We start from the raw sequence: 15,857 nt of genomic DNA, 5'->3' as shown, positions 1-15,857 counted from the left end.
CATCATGAATGCTAGTCTAAATTGAACGCATTTCGTGCAAGCCCACGCCATGCCGTATCACTTTCTCGCTGCCCTCCGACCGCCAATACTCCGAACTCTCAATGCCAACCCGCCATGCCGGAGACCTCGAATTGCTCCATCGCTCCCACACTTCTTGCACGGCCATGCGTTTCCGTGATGCCCTCCAATTCACCGTCCACTCGAACCCACCATCGTCAAAATCACATATCGCCAAACACCATCTCCCTCTCCCTGTCCCTCTCCCACCCCAAAACCCCATCACCAAACAAGTCTCCCAACCTCCACTCCTCTCCCACCTCATCCCTCCAACCTCCTTTCCCACCATCAAACACAAAACGCTCCCTCTCCCTCTCCCTCTTGATCGCCCGCTGCTGCGCATACGCATCGTCCAACACTCCCCCAAACCCACCCGCCCTCCCACCAATCGGCGACCCTCCGATCCTAGGCGATAACAAATTCACCGCCACACTCGTCGGGAACCCCAGTCCGCCGCGTCCGCTTTCAAGCGCCAATCTCGCCCTCACATCATCCAACCGCAACCGACTCCATTCATCTTCCAATCCCAGTCTGCCATCTCCCCTCGACGAAGAAGAAGAAGAAGAAGAATACCCCGACGATCCCAAACTCGACAAACTCGAACTACTCCCCTCCGCCACCAAGCCTCTCGCATGCGCCTGATCGAGACGTAATTCATTCTCCGCAATAAGAACATCCTCTTTGAAAGCCGCATTCCGGTTAAAGAAGCCCTTCAGTTCTGTGGGACGACACATCGCCATGAGCGCATAATTCGAAACACCGTCCCTCGCGTACCGATGATGATGACGATGACGATCGCGAGATGAAGAGCTCTTCCTCACGAGGAACTTCCTCGCCCACCGACCCAACTCGCCGTTGACGACGAATTCCCGCTCTTTCCCTTCGTCGTTGTAGAGTTCGCGGAGAGCAGCGATGGGGTCGTCGGAGGTGGACTTCATGCTCCACAACTTCTTGATCATGTACGCCATCAGTTCGGTGAATTTCGTCGTCTCGGCGACTTTGAAGGTCTTGATGGCCGCGAGGATGGATTGGGTTTCCGAGTCGTTGTCTTTGGGGTCGACGTTCCAGACTGGTGGGCCACTGTCCGCGGAAGTCGAAGATGTGCCGGCGACTTCGGAGAGGAGGGTGGGTAGACACTCGCCCTTTTGCACAAAGTCGTAAATCGCCTTGAACGTGTCGAACGAACATTTGCCCTCGATTTGGAGTTGGTATAGGCCCATTTTCTTGATCGGTTTGACGAGGCTGGGGAAGCGGAGACATTTCTCCCGAGGGAGCATGATTCTCTTTTCGTCCCAGAGGAATTCGACGTACGTGTTACTGGGAGGGGCGGAGAGACGGGAATGTTTGACGAGTGAGCCGTCTGTGCTCAAGTCGTAGACTTCGTCGCCGCGGAGAGAGGTGAGACCGAGGTCCAGCGCGACGGAGTAGTCGGTCACTTGCCAGGACTTGAGAGCCGCGTAGATGATGTGGGCGTTGGAGGCCATGCAGTTTGTATGACCGGGCGTAGCCGCGGGACCGGTCTCGGACGTGGATGAGGGGTGGAGAGCGATGTACGATGCGCGGGACGAGGGTGAGCGGACAGGGCGGAGGGGTAAGGGACCTTCGACTTGTCGACGTTTGTGAGCGTGGAAAATGAGGTCCAGCACACCGTCGGCGCAGGATTTGGTGATGTCTTTGATGGTCAGCAGGAGGACGCCGAAGTGTTTCCCATCTGCCAGCCGGCCGTCGGGGGTTTCGGATTTCTTTTGGGATCCGCAGGTGACGAGGAAGTATGCGTGGATCATTTGGTGGATCAATGCTTCGAGGAGGTCATCAATGTGAGGCTCGTGGTTTTCGAACGGCGTGCGGTTGAGATCGATGCATATCCTCGGGACGCCAGAAATGTTGGGCGCGGAAGTCATGCCGGTCGTGCAAGATGCTAGAGCTTTCCAGCGGAGATAGACCATGAACTTGAGTTTCCCACCAAAGAGGACGCGGTCGAGGTGGTTGAAAATGTAGTATGGTGTCTTCGGACTGATGTGATCGAGTTCGCGGATGTGGTCGATTGTGTCGGTGATGTCGGGTTGATTGGAGACGAGGTGACGGTAGCACCATGCTGTCGCATAGTCAAGTGACCAGCCGAGATCGCCCGGTCGTTCGAGATCTTTGTCGAGGAGGACGGCGATAGTTTTGTCTTGCTTCCATGCTGCGTTGTCGGAGTGAGTGCGAAGGCGACGGATGTGGTTGCGGTGCAGGTTGGGATAGTGGACGTCTCTGGCAGGTTTCGGGAGAGGGTATGCCAACGCTTGTAGGTTTTGTCGAGGCCAAGCCATGTTCTGAAAGACTGAAGAGAGAGCTGGAGGTTTCGAGGGCAGCGTGTGCTACAGATAGATATGCTGGGATCGCCAAAAGAAGGACGGACAGACAGCACAACGCGGGAGAGTTTGGCGAAGGCTTGATGTATGAATATGTGGAGATGTGGTACTTACATCGTGGAGCGGTTGACCATCGCTCGCCACTCGCCGGTCGCGATGGTGCTTTCTGACCGTGCCCGTCGAGGGAGAACAAACTTGGTTATGCGGGTCTGTTGGCCAGGGAAGTCGGATTGCTTCGCCATTTTGGAGCGTCGCTCATCTGCAGATTGCCGATTGCTCCCTGCTTGCTGGTAAAGATTGTGAAGACGCTGGCCATGCGGATGTCGTGTCAGTGATTGTGTAAGGTATGGCGCGAGAGGATGGAGTGTGACAAAGAGCTAGGCCGGGTAGATGGGCCATTTTCTTCCGTCGAGCACAAGGTCTGCAGCAGCTTGACAGACAGCGATTGGCTTCCGAAAGATGTGCTCTCGGGCGAAGCAAACAAATATCTGCTGGAAAGTCCACGGATCGTCGGTAGCACGATTGTCGTACACAGCCGTCAAATGCAAATGCTCAGCATCTTCACATATGCTGACGAAGTTGGGTCGTCATGTCGAGCGACCTGTCTGAGTTGTCAACTTTGCATTCGCTCAAATCTAAATACATACCGCCTATCCACTGCAAGGGTAGACACGCTCGAGTTACATTACATGCCATGTCTGTGTCTTGTCGTCGCCTCCAAATTCCATCGCCAATACCCATGCTCTGCCCACCGTTCCACAAGCATAGTCCAATCATCTCCTAAAATCCTCCAGGTGGACCTTGTCCCGGACGGCCATAGTCGCTCCTCCCGTCGGTAGTCCTCCCGTCCGAAGTTCTGTTGTCCGCATACTTGCGACGGAGAGCTTGCAGCCTCTTCTTCTTGGTATGCGCATTGATATAAGTTCCGATCACGAACCCGACCATGTTGAAGAACGGCACCCAGAGTTCGTTAGGCAGGAAAGCCTGAGCGAACGCCAGAGCAATGGGCGAAGTCACCCATGACACCTTCATGACGGGCATGAACCCGGCGCGAACGGTGGCACGGATCTGGTGGAAGGTTCGGGCACCGGCAATGATGGCCATGGAGAAGAGGTAGACACCGTTCTGAATGGGCGAGATCTGGGAAGGTAGTTAGTCAGAGAGTGTTACCGCGAGTGAGGCAAGGAAAGAGAGCCTTCATACAATGAGGTTGGACAGGAGAATCTGCAAGATCTTCGACTTCAAGCTCGTGCGACCAGCAAAGGCCTTTTGTAGGATTGAGATCATCACATGTCCGAGCGGAGCACTGATGAGAGCACCGTAGGCGGCCATCTTAGGCACGCGCGAGGTGAAGTAGTGTCCATTCTTGCTGCGGTCCTTTGCGATCCACGAGGCGAGGAGCTCTTGTAGACCGGCGAGAGAACCCGAGGTGAGCATCTTGGTGCGCAGAGGAGACTCCTGGAGCTGCTTCAAGTACCACTGTTGAAATATGCATTAGTCTGTGTGTATCTCGTTCTCGTCGCGAGCTGCGAGTATCCGAAGTCGCGTACGGCAAGGTAACCATCTGGACTGCCGCCCTTGGTGAGCTTCTCTCCGACCTCATGCAAGACACCAGACTTGTCGCCCTTCTTCAACGCTTCCCGCACACTGCCCTGTCCGACATTGGTGCGAATCGTCTCTTTCTGCTCGAACTTGACCGACATGATGAGTGGTTACGCTTGTCGCGGGGTGGTCGGGGTCGATATCGTGGCGGCGCGCGACGAACGCGTATCGTGGAGTGAGAGTGGTCGCGCAGGGACGAAGCTCTCAGCAGTGTGGTGTATCTTAGCTCTCGAAGATTGTCGATGTCTGAAACGGAAAGACGTTGGCCGTTGATCAGTTGTGTCGGGATGATCGAGTTCGGCCGTGTTTGTTTGCCGATCGTCCTTGTGCCACGGCAACGTCCGGCAAGCGGAGGCCGCCGGCAGTCAAAGCCTCGAGATAACACTCGTCTTCTTCTCTGCCAACGTCCAAGAGCACTTGGTAGATTGATGCGAAAGAAAATTGCGAGGACTCGCTGAAAGAGAAGGGCTGCACGATGCTGCAAATCAGTACGAGCTACGAGGGTTCATGCTGCTGCCAGAGCTTGATAGTCTCCGGAGCATCGTCCCGTGCATTTGCATGCACGGTATCGGACGTGAGAGAGCGACTTCTGGTCCTCCTTGAAGAGCGCCAAATGGTCCGATCAAGATGGATAGAGGTGAAGCACTGTTGTTGATGCACTAGATGAGTTGGAATGCACGCGGGTTCCAGTGAGGTCACACACGAAGGACACGCAACTTCTACCACGGTATCAATGCCAATGGCGATACACTAGCATACGGATCTTGCAGAGGCAAAGCGTGGTCGAGCCAGGACAGAACTGACGATGCACATGGTAAGCAGTTTCGCCATACCGGGTGAGAAGGAGAAGCGGGACTACGCCAGCAACGGCAGGCACTACCTTATTCCAATGTGCCATCTCCTTCTTTCAGAATCAATACACTTCTCGCTCTCTTCTTGAAAGAAAGCCGACTTCACCCAAACACAAACACCCGACGCGCTCTCCGGAACGGCCATTCATTTACACACGCCTCCAACGCCATGGCTTTCAACAACTTCAACGACTTGCAGCACGCCCTGCCCACCCCCGCCACCACGCCCGCCACCGACAACGCCCAGCACGAGCGCAACGACCCCTTCTGGCACTCGACCCCACGCACCAATACTACCAATCCGCCCAATGTGGCCGAGTTTGTGGCTGCCATGAAGACAGTGAGTTGTCGACTTGTAGAGCATTCGCGCTTTGCACGTGCTCTCTCCATACCCACTTCACTTGCATATTCATGCGGCATTCCACGACTCATGGCTGACCACTACTACAAAGGCTGCGCCAACGACAAATCGTGTCCCCAAAGCGCAAAAGAGTAACACTCGCTGCACTCACACGACCATGGGCCGAATCTACGGCAACCACTTGTTTTGCGATCTTTGTTCTAAGAAACCAGAGACCAAGTGGCTCTACACCTGCCAGCAAGATCACCAGCTTGTCCAGCCTCTTCCCCATGTCGCCTTCCTACAGGCACAGCTTGACGCAATTCCAAACGATGCCGATGTTTTCGAGGCAAAAGCTCTCCTTGCCGAGACTTTGCAAATGCAAACATGCATCATCACGTCCATTCGCGCGAAAGAGTACACTAGCGAGCAAGTTACCCGACTCATCAAGCAGAAGGTCGAGACCATCCGAGCCGTCAAGAAGGCCGAGAGAATGATCCCTCGTCTGCCCGCACACTTCCGCGTCTCCAACGATCCGGCCGGCAATCTCATCACTCAGCACGGTTTCACTCCCTTCAAGAGTATCATCACTTCACCAGGTACGAGCCCTGCCAAAGCTCTCCAATCCGGCGACATCGGCATCCTGCCTTTCGTACGCGTGAACATACCCTCGGACAGCCCCGCGAGCAAGTCATCCACATCGACCTCTCCATCTCCACAGCGTGCCGTCGCCAGTGGCTTTCCCAGATGCAGTCTCCAAGTATGCGTGACTTGCAAGCCTTACTTTCGCGACCGCAAATGGGCCTCCTTCGAGGCCGCTTACAACGATGAGCTTCCACCTCTGACTGTCGAAGGACTCGAAGACCTCCCGATCATCGATCCCAAGATCGCTCGCAACCTCGGCCTGCGTCAACCTCCCGTTCCACACAACAACTCGCTCTCCACTGACCAGAGCGTGGACCTCACCCTGCAAGAGTCCCACGACACCGACGAAATCTCCGTCAACTGGAGTCCGACTGACACCGAAGAGGAAGAGACTTCTCGCTCTAATTCGTCCAGCATCGAGAACATCTCGCCCACAGCCTCTCGCTCACCATCCGACCTCTATCCTTGCCCGGGTCCACATCACTGCCCAGTCTGCTCCCGCCATTCCGGCTGCGCGTACGACTCGGGTTTCGAAGATGGCCGCCGCGCCGCCAACCACGGCTACATGCCCGAGTTGGAGTCCACCGATCTTTCGTCTGCCGGCAATTCATCGCCATCCTTCCGCTTCCTCGTCGAAGATCCCTTGTCATACGACGGGTCGTCATCATCCGCCTCATCAGTCAGCTTGCCAACTCCCCACACAACCACGAAAGGTGGAACAGTCGGCCTCGCGCCTCATCTCCACGACGACGAGTACAGCGAAGCTTTCAACAATGTGACCTTGCGCAAGCAACTGTCGAGCACCAAGGCCCAATCGGCCGAGCTTCTGACTCAAGACAATATCGGCCTGCGACTGAGAGATCGCTCGAGAGATAGTCGAGGCAGCTGGTCGAGTGGCAGCGAGGGAAGTGAAGTGGAAGTCGACGGTGGGGTTGCTTTGACGGAGGAAGCCGTGGTGAAGGGCGTGCCGGACTTGAGGGTGGGGGAGTGTCAGGCTTTTGTGGGGGATGGGAGTGATGAGGAGTATTGAAGGGTTGGGGTCAGGAGGGAATGGAAGTATGAATTATGAAGTTATGAAGTGAGGCGAGGATGAGAGGAGGGCAAACGCGAGAAAGAGTGTGGGAAATGGACAATATGGAGCAGGTCTAGAATTGTCACGGTCTATGCAGGAGCGAGCATATCTCAATGGGAGAACATGACAAGAGCGAGGACAGAAATGAACGTATGGAAATGAATTCAGGCGGCATATTTCACAGACGAAGGGAACATGACCAGCAGAAGAATGAAGCGGAACAAGACATTGATGTAGGGGACGGCATGTGGATATAGTGGATACAGCTTTAATGAGGACGACACGATACCTCACTCACTCGGCCAGATTGGCAAGTTTCTTTCAGCAGACGGGACAGTGATTGGCGCGTGACCGTCATGAATGAACAGCTTGCGACGGCAGTGAGAAGGTGACATTTGACAGTGGGAATGAGACAAATTGTTTGTGAATGGTATTATGTTTGTTTGCTCGTCTCTGCTCCGTGCCTTTCGACGTTGCCCTTCTCTCTCCCCTATGATCCATCTATCCATTCCTGACTGCATGCATATCCGTCTTCTTCTCCCCATCCCATGCAATATTAAACTCTTGTCTCTCTGAAGAAGAATTCCTGATCCTTATCCTCTGAACCTCTTCGCTCTAGGCTTGGAGCTCGCGGGTAGACCTCGAGTCATTGCGCCCTCTTGCTTGCGTCCTGCTTGCATGATGCGATGGCGTTTGGCACGACACACCTGACGTGGAGCATCGTAACCGTTCATCAATGCCCATTCCCCAATCTCCTTCCCCGTCGAACCAAAAAGAAAACCTCTACACCCTTCGTCCTCATCAACACAACGGCTTCTTCACATCCGCCACTCCTCGTCGAATGACATCTTCAACCTTCCACCTCGGCGCGACAACGCCCTTGCCCTCGCCAACTTCCAAACAACTCCTCACCTCCGCTTCCTCCTCGTTTACCAAACCGTCATGCATTGGCTCCTGTCCGCCCGCCGCACCAGAGCTGAACTTCAACTGCAGCACCTCACCCGCCTGATCCACTGCCGCGAGAAGTCGATCCAGGTCATCCTTCGTATGCGCCGCGGAGACACAGAATCGCGCGCGAGAAGAGATGAGAGGTGTAGCAGGGTATCCAACCACGACGACGGCGATTTTGCGCTTGAGCATTTCGTGGGAAAAGGCGGGGATCTTGGCTGGGTGGTAGAGCAAGAGCGGGATGATGGGCGAGTCGTCGTGGCCGTAGATGATGAAGCCCAGACGCTTGAGACCGAGGCGGAGATATCTGCTGTTGAAGGCGAGACGCTGGAGACGCTCTTCGCCTTGACCCGGACAGAGGTCGCCGGAAATGATGCGGAGGGACGATTGGATTTGAGATAGGACGGCGGGAGTCGGACATTCGCCGTAGATGGTGCCGGCGTTGTTGACGCGGATTTTGTCAATCAGGTCTTTGCTGCCAGAGATGTAGCCGCCGTTGGCGCCGAAGGATTTCGTGAATGTGCCCATGAGGATGTCAATGTCTTCTGGGTCGATGCCGAAATAGTCGCAAACACCGCGACCACGAGGGCCAAGAGCTCCGATGGAGTGGGCTTCGTCAACGTAGAGGGCAAACTTGTACTTCTTCTTGAGGGCGACGAGGGATGGGAGGTTGCAGAGTGTGCCCTCCATGCTGTACAGACCCTCGACGGCAACAAGAATCTTCCTCCATGGTCGGTGGGTGCGCGGTTGACCTTGAGAGATGCGCTCGCGGAGGAGTCGCTCCAGGTCGTTCATGTCGTTGTGCTTGAACATGTCGATGACTGCTCCACTGAGACGAGCGCCGAAGCGAATTGAGGCGTGGTTGAGCTGGTCGGAAATCATCAAGCAACCCTTGCCGACGAGGACAGGAAAGATGGTGGCATTTGTGACGAAACCCATGGAGTAGATTGTTGCTGCAGGCTTTCCGACAAATTCGGCCACCTGTCGCTCGACTTCGGTGTGCAGTTCTGAGGTACCAACATCACCGCGAGGTGAGCAGAAAGAGATTCCGTACTTCTTCAAGCTGGCCTCTGCTGCGTCTGCGCATTCACCCTCAGCATCGGCGAAACCGAGGTAGTTGTAGGACGACATGTTGAGCGTTTGTGTGGTGGTACCCGTGAGCTTGAAGGTGATGTTGCCATCGTCGCTCGTGCGGTCGAGAAGAGTGATGAAACGTCCGGGAACACCAGTCACTGGCCGACGGAAGCAGTCGTTGATGCGCAATTGCAAACGTCGAATGTAGAAGTTGTCGAAATCGGAGTTTAGCGGCGCGTATCCATCGCATTCGCGCAGCTGCTTGTAATGATCCGGCTTGAATCGCTTGCCGAAAAAGTCTCGCACGTGTCCGAAAATGATGAGTACTAGGTAGGAGATGTAGGTTGTGATGAGGTAGAAGTATGGTGGTTCGTCCTCGATCGGCTCCGGGAACTCCTCGCCCACGAATCTCGACGAGTATAGATGTTGCTTCGATCCGAGAGGTCCAAATGCAGCGTGGCGTTTCGCAATGCGTCGCGCTTCCGACGGTGTAGGAGGTGAGAATAGTGTCAATGGCTTCTGCAACTCCTCCATCTTGCTCTTCTCACCCGTCGCTGTCGTCAGATTAATCGTGGGCAGGCTGAGAGTGGATATTTGTGGGCTCGGCGGTCGGAATTGCGAGAGTTGCGGCGCGTCGAGTCGGTGTTGTGTTTGTCCTTCGGCCGACAATTTCGCACTCTTGGGTGATGTGGAGGAGAATGGCAGCGAGAACCGCGGTCGTGCAAAGTTTCGCTTCGGCTGTGTGTTGACAGGCTCGATGATGCGGATGGAGTCCTTCTCGGATAGGATGGTCTCGGTGGTGGTGCCGGAGGAGGCGAACGGGTTGGTGACGCGAATTGCAGGCATGGCGTCTGTCGGTGGATGGGATTACGATTAGTTGCTGTTATTGGTATGCCGCTGCAATGTATTGTATGATGGTGGTCGTGGTGCTGAGGTGCGGTGTGTTTCGTGGGAGCCACGCGGGTAAAGGGAGAGTTTGCCAGGCGGAGGTAGGAGGTGTGAGACGAAGGATGAAGGAGGAGATGATGAGTGTTTGTGCTGATGAAGGATTCGGAGGCACCGTCGCAAGGCAGTGCACGTCAGCACCGCGCGAAGGAGTGCAGTGCAGTGCAGATAGATGTAGGAAACAGAGACGGCAGTCACTCGATGAAGAGTGAAAGTGATGTCAAGGTTTCTGATGAGGTGCAGCAAAGTATCAGGAAGCGCATCCGGCGTTTCCTTTCCGCTGCCACCCGGCTGACTGGACAGGTAGATGGATGTGGTATGCGTGCGTGCGATGACGATGCGGACAGTGCTGACTCTTTCTGTTGTTGGATGGTATGGATGGTGGATGGGAATGGGAGGGATGTGGTGGTCGAAGGTGAGAAGACGGGCGTTTCTGCTTGGACCTTGCAAATCGCAATCGACGGGGCTTGTTTGATGAGGCAGTGCGGCGAAAAGGACCTGATGCATGCAAGGGGCTTGGGCTTAGGCTTGGGCTGAAGACAAGGCTACCTCCGGTAGCGACGGGACTCACCTCTACGCGCGCATTCCTCTCTTGGCTCGATGCGTGCAGTTCCAAGTTTCCCGTGCAATGAATTGACAATGATGTCGTCTGCTGTATTCCGTCCTTGTTCAATTCAATCGAATACCCTGCCCTTCAACACGTCGACAACACGGCGGATTTCTCGGTGGCGTTCGGACTCCCTTTCGATCTTCTCGCGATGACGCCGGGATTTTGAGGAAGCTTTTTTGCCAATGCCAAACGCCTCAAACCTTTGTTTCTCTTTTTGACGACGCTGTCAGAGATGGCGGCGTGAGGATCGAGATGTGGTGGTCGGAAGGGATGATGGATGTTACGAACATGTGCGCACTGCAGCGATGGTTGTTGAGAATGTTCTATTTCTTTCATCGCGATCATTTCGCGATCCGGGACGTGCATAACTTTTCGCGTGCGACCGTGCCGAAGCAATTTCCGAGTTGAATCCAACCATTCTCCACCAAAACAGCACCCGAGTCCCGAAGCAGTAGTGCTCAAACACAGCGCTATACGAATGTGTACGGTGGACGAGCACACGAGATACTGCAGTATCATTCTACGGAGGAGAAGTACGACTGAGCGGACGACGTCGACATCCTTGTGTGTTGGCTCGGACTGAGGACGCATATAGGAGACATCTTCACGCACAAGAATTCTATCCAAGAGCAGAACACTGTGATTATACCATCAACACCTTCCTCGATCCTCTTCACAATGGTTGGCGATCATGATTTGTGATTCAGATCATGCAAAAAGAAAACTTCGCCGTTGTTTACGGACGAAGCACAGAAGCACAGAAGCATTTCTTTGAGACCGGTCGAGTTGCGGTTCCGATTCCCGAGCTTCACGCGGGAACCTCGCTTGCCCGACGGATTGGACGGCAAGTTGAAGAACGTGAAGTCCGAATGTCCGTGGATCTGTCATCAATCGTCACGAGTTCACGACGGCTGTCACGCTGCGTCTGTTTTGCTCGATTCTTCACAGCAACAGCGCTTCTGCGGAGACTTCTTCTTGTGGCTGAGTGCCTTGCCGTGATGGGAACCTGCCGTGTGGCTTGGCAGCGCAGTGGCATGTCCACGACTGTACAACAATAACAACCCACACGACCACGCGATCTCTGACGACTCTATCGAAACAACAGACAGCGACAGTTGACACATGGGAGGCAGGGAGGCCGTTGTATCGCCGTTGCAGACCGATAAAATAGCGTCGATCCGGAACTCGATATTCGAACATCGACACGATCCTCAGGCTCAATCAATGCTCGAACAATGACTTCATCCTAAACAAAGCTCTGGCAGTTCTGCTGGCCTGCACCTTGTCCTTCTTCCGTCACCACGCTGTGCTTCGACGTTGTTTCACGTTTCATGCTTGCAGGCGAAGCTGTTCCTGCAGGATGCGTCCAACCAGGACAGGGAAGATTCGTCGCAAGCATGGAGATCGGCCAGCATCGGCAAGATTCGACATCCACAATCTGCAGTACTCTCAAAAACCTTGCCCTGCCAAGAGAGCGATATTTTTCTTCGAGCTCGATAGACACAGCCGACTCTACTGCTACTGCGAACACTCTCCGCTGAGGTCGACGAGGTGCTGTGGAGAGACGGTGTATTTGACTTCTGTCAGTCTTTCAGACGCGGGTAACGATTATGCATGGCCATGGTACTGCAGATTGGCGGGCCTGCTTCCGTGCCTCGTGGAATTAAGCTCGACCGTCGTTTGATGACAGCTTCACCAAACTTCCCAGGCTGCACTTTGAGGTAAATGTGCTTCGAACAACATCTCTTTACCATGCATTGAACATCATATCAATGGACCTGTCAATCACGCCGAACACTGCTAAACGTGTCTGTCCTTTTCCATAACATCAGCATTATCCAGTCTTTACAGCACATCGCGTCGAACAACCCGAGCACATCTAACACCCCACACTCAATGCGTCCCTCCATTCCAGCACCATGCTCTGGAAACCTCGTACTTACCGCCGCTCCTCCACCTTCTCCCGCCTCGCCAAACTTCTAGCCTTCCTCCTCGTGGTCTGGACCACGCTCGAAACGCTCTACGTCCGCAATGCCCTCATCCTCGCCTCAACTCTCGATGCTCCGCCTCTCGGGGGTGAACGCATATACATAGCCAGTATCCATTGGAACAATGAGCCCATCCTCCGCTCCCACTGGATATCCGCCGTCGTCGCTCTCGTTCAAGAAATTGGCGCCGCGAACGTCTTCGTCTCGGTCCTTGAAAGCGGAAGCTACGACAACACCAAAGACGCCCTCTCTACCCTCGAGTACGAACTCACGACGCTCCAAATTCCGCATCAGATATTGATGGAGAACATCACCCACGCTGACGAGCTCGCCGCTCCACCCGCGAAACAGGGATGGATCGCCAATCCTTCCACTGGCGCCCACGAACTGCGTCGGATCCCATACCTCGCCAATCTTCGTAATCGCGCTATGGAACCCTTCTACAACCTGAAAGAGCAGGGAAAAACATTCGATAAGATCCTCTGGCTTAACGATGTGGCGTTCACAACCCCGCAAATCTCTACCCTTCTGCATACAAACGATGGTTCATACGCCGCCGCTTGTAGCCTCGACTTCTCCCGCGCGGGTCAAGTCTACGACACGTTCGCTCTGCGGGATATAGAAGGGAGAGAACAGCTTTCTCAGACATGGCCTTTCTTCCGCGCTCGGGCGTCCCGTGCGGCGATTAAGGCGAGTCAACCTGTGCCGGTAGCGTCGTGTTGGAATGGAGTGGTAGCGTTTGATGCGAAGCCGTTTCATCTGAGTGGGAAAGACGGGTTGAAGTATCGTGGAGTGGAGGATAGTCTAGCGGAGAAACATGTCGAAGGGAGCGAGTGCTGTTTGATACATGCGGATAACGGACTTGCATCTCGCGAGAAAGGAGTGTGGGTTAATCCGAATGTACGAGTGGGATATAAGCCGGAAGCGTTTGAGGGTGTCAATCCTGGGGAGGGGAGGAGTTGGGTTAGTGTGTGGAGGGTTATGGTGGGGAGTTGGACGAATCGGATTGGGAGGTGGTCGAGTGTGAGTTGGATCAAAGAGGCGGTGTTGAGAGGACGGGTGAAGGCGTGGGAAAATGAGGGTAAGGGAAGGAGGGAGGTGGGAGTGTGGTGCTTGATCAACGAGATGCAGGTTTTGAGAGCGAATGGATGGGCGCATATTTGAAGAGGAGGCGGACGATTGGAACTCACCTCTGTCTGGACTTTGTGTTGGAGACGCGTTCTGGACGCGAATGTGGACTTCACAGTGTTGCGACCTAACTTCTTGGAAACATGGGTGTTCGCTGCAGGACCGGAGCAACAGAATCACCTGGCGAGCGGCACGCGAGATATCGTCACCTACATTAAACCGTGCAGTCGAATTCTGGACCTGGAGAAGCCGACCATCGTGTACGTGCGCACGAACGATCGCGCCGAGAAGTCGTCTACACGTTTCCTTCTCTGAGGCAGAAGATCACGTTGGTCAACTCGCAGCTCTCGAGATTGAGCTTGCACAGAAGGATGCCGATCTCGGGCGGCCGCTCGGACGATCAGATGGACGTCGACCCATGCGTCAAGACCCGCACTGTCAGAGAGAGTGGCCAAAGTGAAGATTTACCGCGTCTTCGCACCAGAGCCCGAATGCCACATTTGATTCCGCGGCGCTCTGTACGAATGTCGCCTATACATACCAACCTGCTGCAGCCTTCGCCTTCATGAGCTCATCCACGTGAAGCCCAACTGCAAGAGACAGTGTGGCAAGAAGCGCGATTCGCATGGGATATAGTGGAGGATGACTGGATCATCGTCGGCGATCTCGAGGCCACGCATCGGATGTGGGTTGTTCTGAGAGGAGGAGCTGTTTACGGCGATCTTGAGCATGACCAAGCCAATATCTGCTTCTATGCTGGGCTGAAATCTGCTGGAATCTGGGAGAGTGTAGAAAGTGAAGGAAACATACGTGTTCGCACCAGAATCCCGAGGCCAGATCAACTCCCCGCAGTACATTGGTGGTATTACCTTACGTCAACAAAGCTGCGGAACGTGGCCTCTCGATGTCTTCCTCCGTGACAACAGCAGTCTCTGCCCAATGTGTAAGGAGACCGCGCTACCCAAAGGATACTGCCCCAGCCTTATCACGAATGCCATGGTCCGTCGGGGAGGTGCAGTCTTCAGACCACCGAAAGAGCGCCGGGAGTATTACATGGGTCGTGGCAATAGCCTCGAGTGGAATGGCGGCATGTGGAACTACCGTCTGGCCAGCCGCTCGTCCGGACAATTTGTTTGTCGATTTTTGAGTCGATGATGCCGCCTAAGCAATGATACCGGTGCGTCCGGCTTGCATCCTCGGTCTGCCGCGATGTGGACGGACTCATCTGAGGACCTTGCTTGCGTTGTGGCCGGCGTCTCCGATAGGCATGAGCGACCAGACTGTTGCTGGTGGTTTCAGTGGGTCAAGATCTGCGGAGAGGCTGGATATTTATGAAACTGAATATTTGAAACGTGTTCGCTGGAGAACCGTTAAGCCATATCACTGACTGCACCTCACCACGATGCTGGTCCATATACTACTGTATTCAGAGACACGCGTTCGAGCACTGCGACAAGCTCACGCCATTCGATGACACATTCGATCCAGCTCTGGTCCTGTTGAATGAGAAGCAGCAGCTGCACTTCTACACTTCGGACGTCTTCGTCCAGTACTTGAAGTGGGATTGTTCGGACGCTCGCTGCTCTGTTGACTCCTCGATAAACTCGGACCGCCAGGCTACTGTTGGCGACATCATTGGGCCAAAACTTGCAGAGAGATGTGGAAGTGAGGCAAGTGAAGGTATATGGCGTTCGCATCCCACAAGCATAACTTCCCGTCCTCTTTGTTATATCACTACACATCTTCTTTACTACATCTACTTAGGTCAGCATGCTTTTCACATTCTTGAAATTAAGGAGCTGCTTCGCGAGTCGACCCAGGCTGACGACGACACGCTTCCACGGATCGGGATAGCTACCGGCGTTCACGAAGAGAAGAATGCCGTCGCGGCACGCACTGTCATACACCTCGTCACGAGCCTCTACAGCCATGCAAGGCAGGCGCAGACTGACTTCACGTAGCGGGAGGACGGTCTCGACCCCACGGTGGCCCGAGGGATCGCTGTGCAATTGCTGCTGCATCAATGGAGTAAGCATGATAATACCAGGGACGTGACTGCTAGAGCGGACTGGCTCAGAGCTTCCCCAATGATCTCCGACTGCCTTCTCGACATTGTCAATCCAGGTTGCCTTCAAGAGCTTTAGAAACGGGAATCCGAGACAGCGATGGACCACGGAGAGCAGGCTGGAGGCTTTGCCACCACCGTGTGGCCCCTATGCCGTGGGTCCACGACGTCTCGTACG

The 15,857-nt window shown here is 54.6% G+C and overlaps 5 protein-coding genes across 5 annotated transcripts; 2 read left to right on the top strand and 3 right to left on the bottom strand.

Moving 5' to 3' along the window:
• Window positions 1–221: 221 nt before the first annotated feature.
• On the bottom strand, window positions 222–2,369 carry MYCGRDRAFT_91094 (uncharacterized protein; the record flags this gene model as incomplete). The annotated part of the gene is made up of 1 exon (XM_003855086.1): window positions 222–2,369. One exon carries the CDS (start codon window positions 2,367–2,369, stop codon window positions 222–224), a length of 2,148 nt encoding a protein of 715 aa, XP_003855134.1.
• An 822-nt stretch (window positions 2,370–3,191) lies between these two features.
• MYCGRDRAFT_68948 (uncharacterized protein) lies at window positions 3,192–4,251 on the bottom strand (the record flags this gene model as incomplete). Its single annotated transcript, XM_003855085.1, has 3 exons — window positions 3,192–3,551; window positions 3,615–3,890; window positions 3,962–4,251. The coding sequence occupies 3 exons, from the start codon at window positions 4,112–4,114 to the stop codon at window positions 3,192–3,194; spliced, it is 789 nt and encodes a 262-aa protein (XP_003855133.1).
• Window positions 4,252–5,033: 782 nt separating this feature from the next.
• Window positions 5,034–7,102, top strand: MYCGRDRAFT_108274 (uncharacterized protein; the record flags this gene model as incomplete). The annotated part of the gene is made up of 2 exons (XM_003855298.1): window positions 5,034–5,204; window positions 5,317–7,102. The coding sequence occupies 2 exons, from the start codon at window positions 5,034–5,036 to the stop codon at window positions 6,877–6,879; spliced, it is 1,734 nt and encodes a 577-aa protein (XP_003855346.1).
• A 620-nt stretch (window positions 7,103–7,722) lies between these two features.
• Window positions 7,723–9,530, bottom strand: SPT2 (serine palmitoyl transferase subunit 2; the record flags this gene model as incomplete). Its single annotated transcript, XM_003855084.1, has 1 exon — window positions 7,723–9,530. One exon carries the CDS (start codon window positions 9,475–9,477, stop codon window positions 7,723–7,725), a length of 1,755 nt encoding a protein of 584 aa, XP_003855132.1.
• Window positions 9,531–12,234: 2,704 nt separating this feature from the next.
• On the top strand, window positions 12,235–15,575 carry MYCGRDRAFT_108272 (uncharacterized protein; the record flags this gene model as incomplete). The annotated part of the gene is made up of 5 exons (XM_003855299.1): window positions 12,235–13,567; window positions 13,733–13,874; window positions 14,499–14,745; window positions 15,045–15,294; window positions 15,379–15,575. The coding sequence occupies 5 exons, from the start codon at window positions 12,418–12,420 to the stop codon at window positions 15,573–15,575; spliced, it is 1,986 nt and encodes a 661-aa protein (XP_003855347.1).
• Window positions 15,576–15,857: the final 282 nt, after the last annotated feature.

This window comes from Zymoseptoria tritici, chromosome 2 (assembly GCF_000219625.1).
Source record: "Zymoseptoria tritici IPO323 chromosome 2, whole genome shotgun sequence".
Lineage (NCBI taxonomy): Eukaryota > Fungi > Ascomycota > Dothideomycetes > Mycosphaerellales > Mycosphaerellaceae > Zymoseptoria > Zymoseptoria tritici.
The sequence above is the reverse complement of the archived record's forward strand: the minus strand, read 5'-3'. Positions and strand labels throughout refer to the sequence as shown.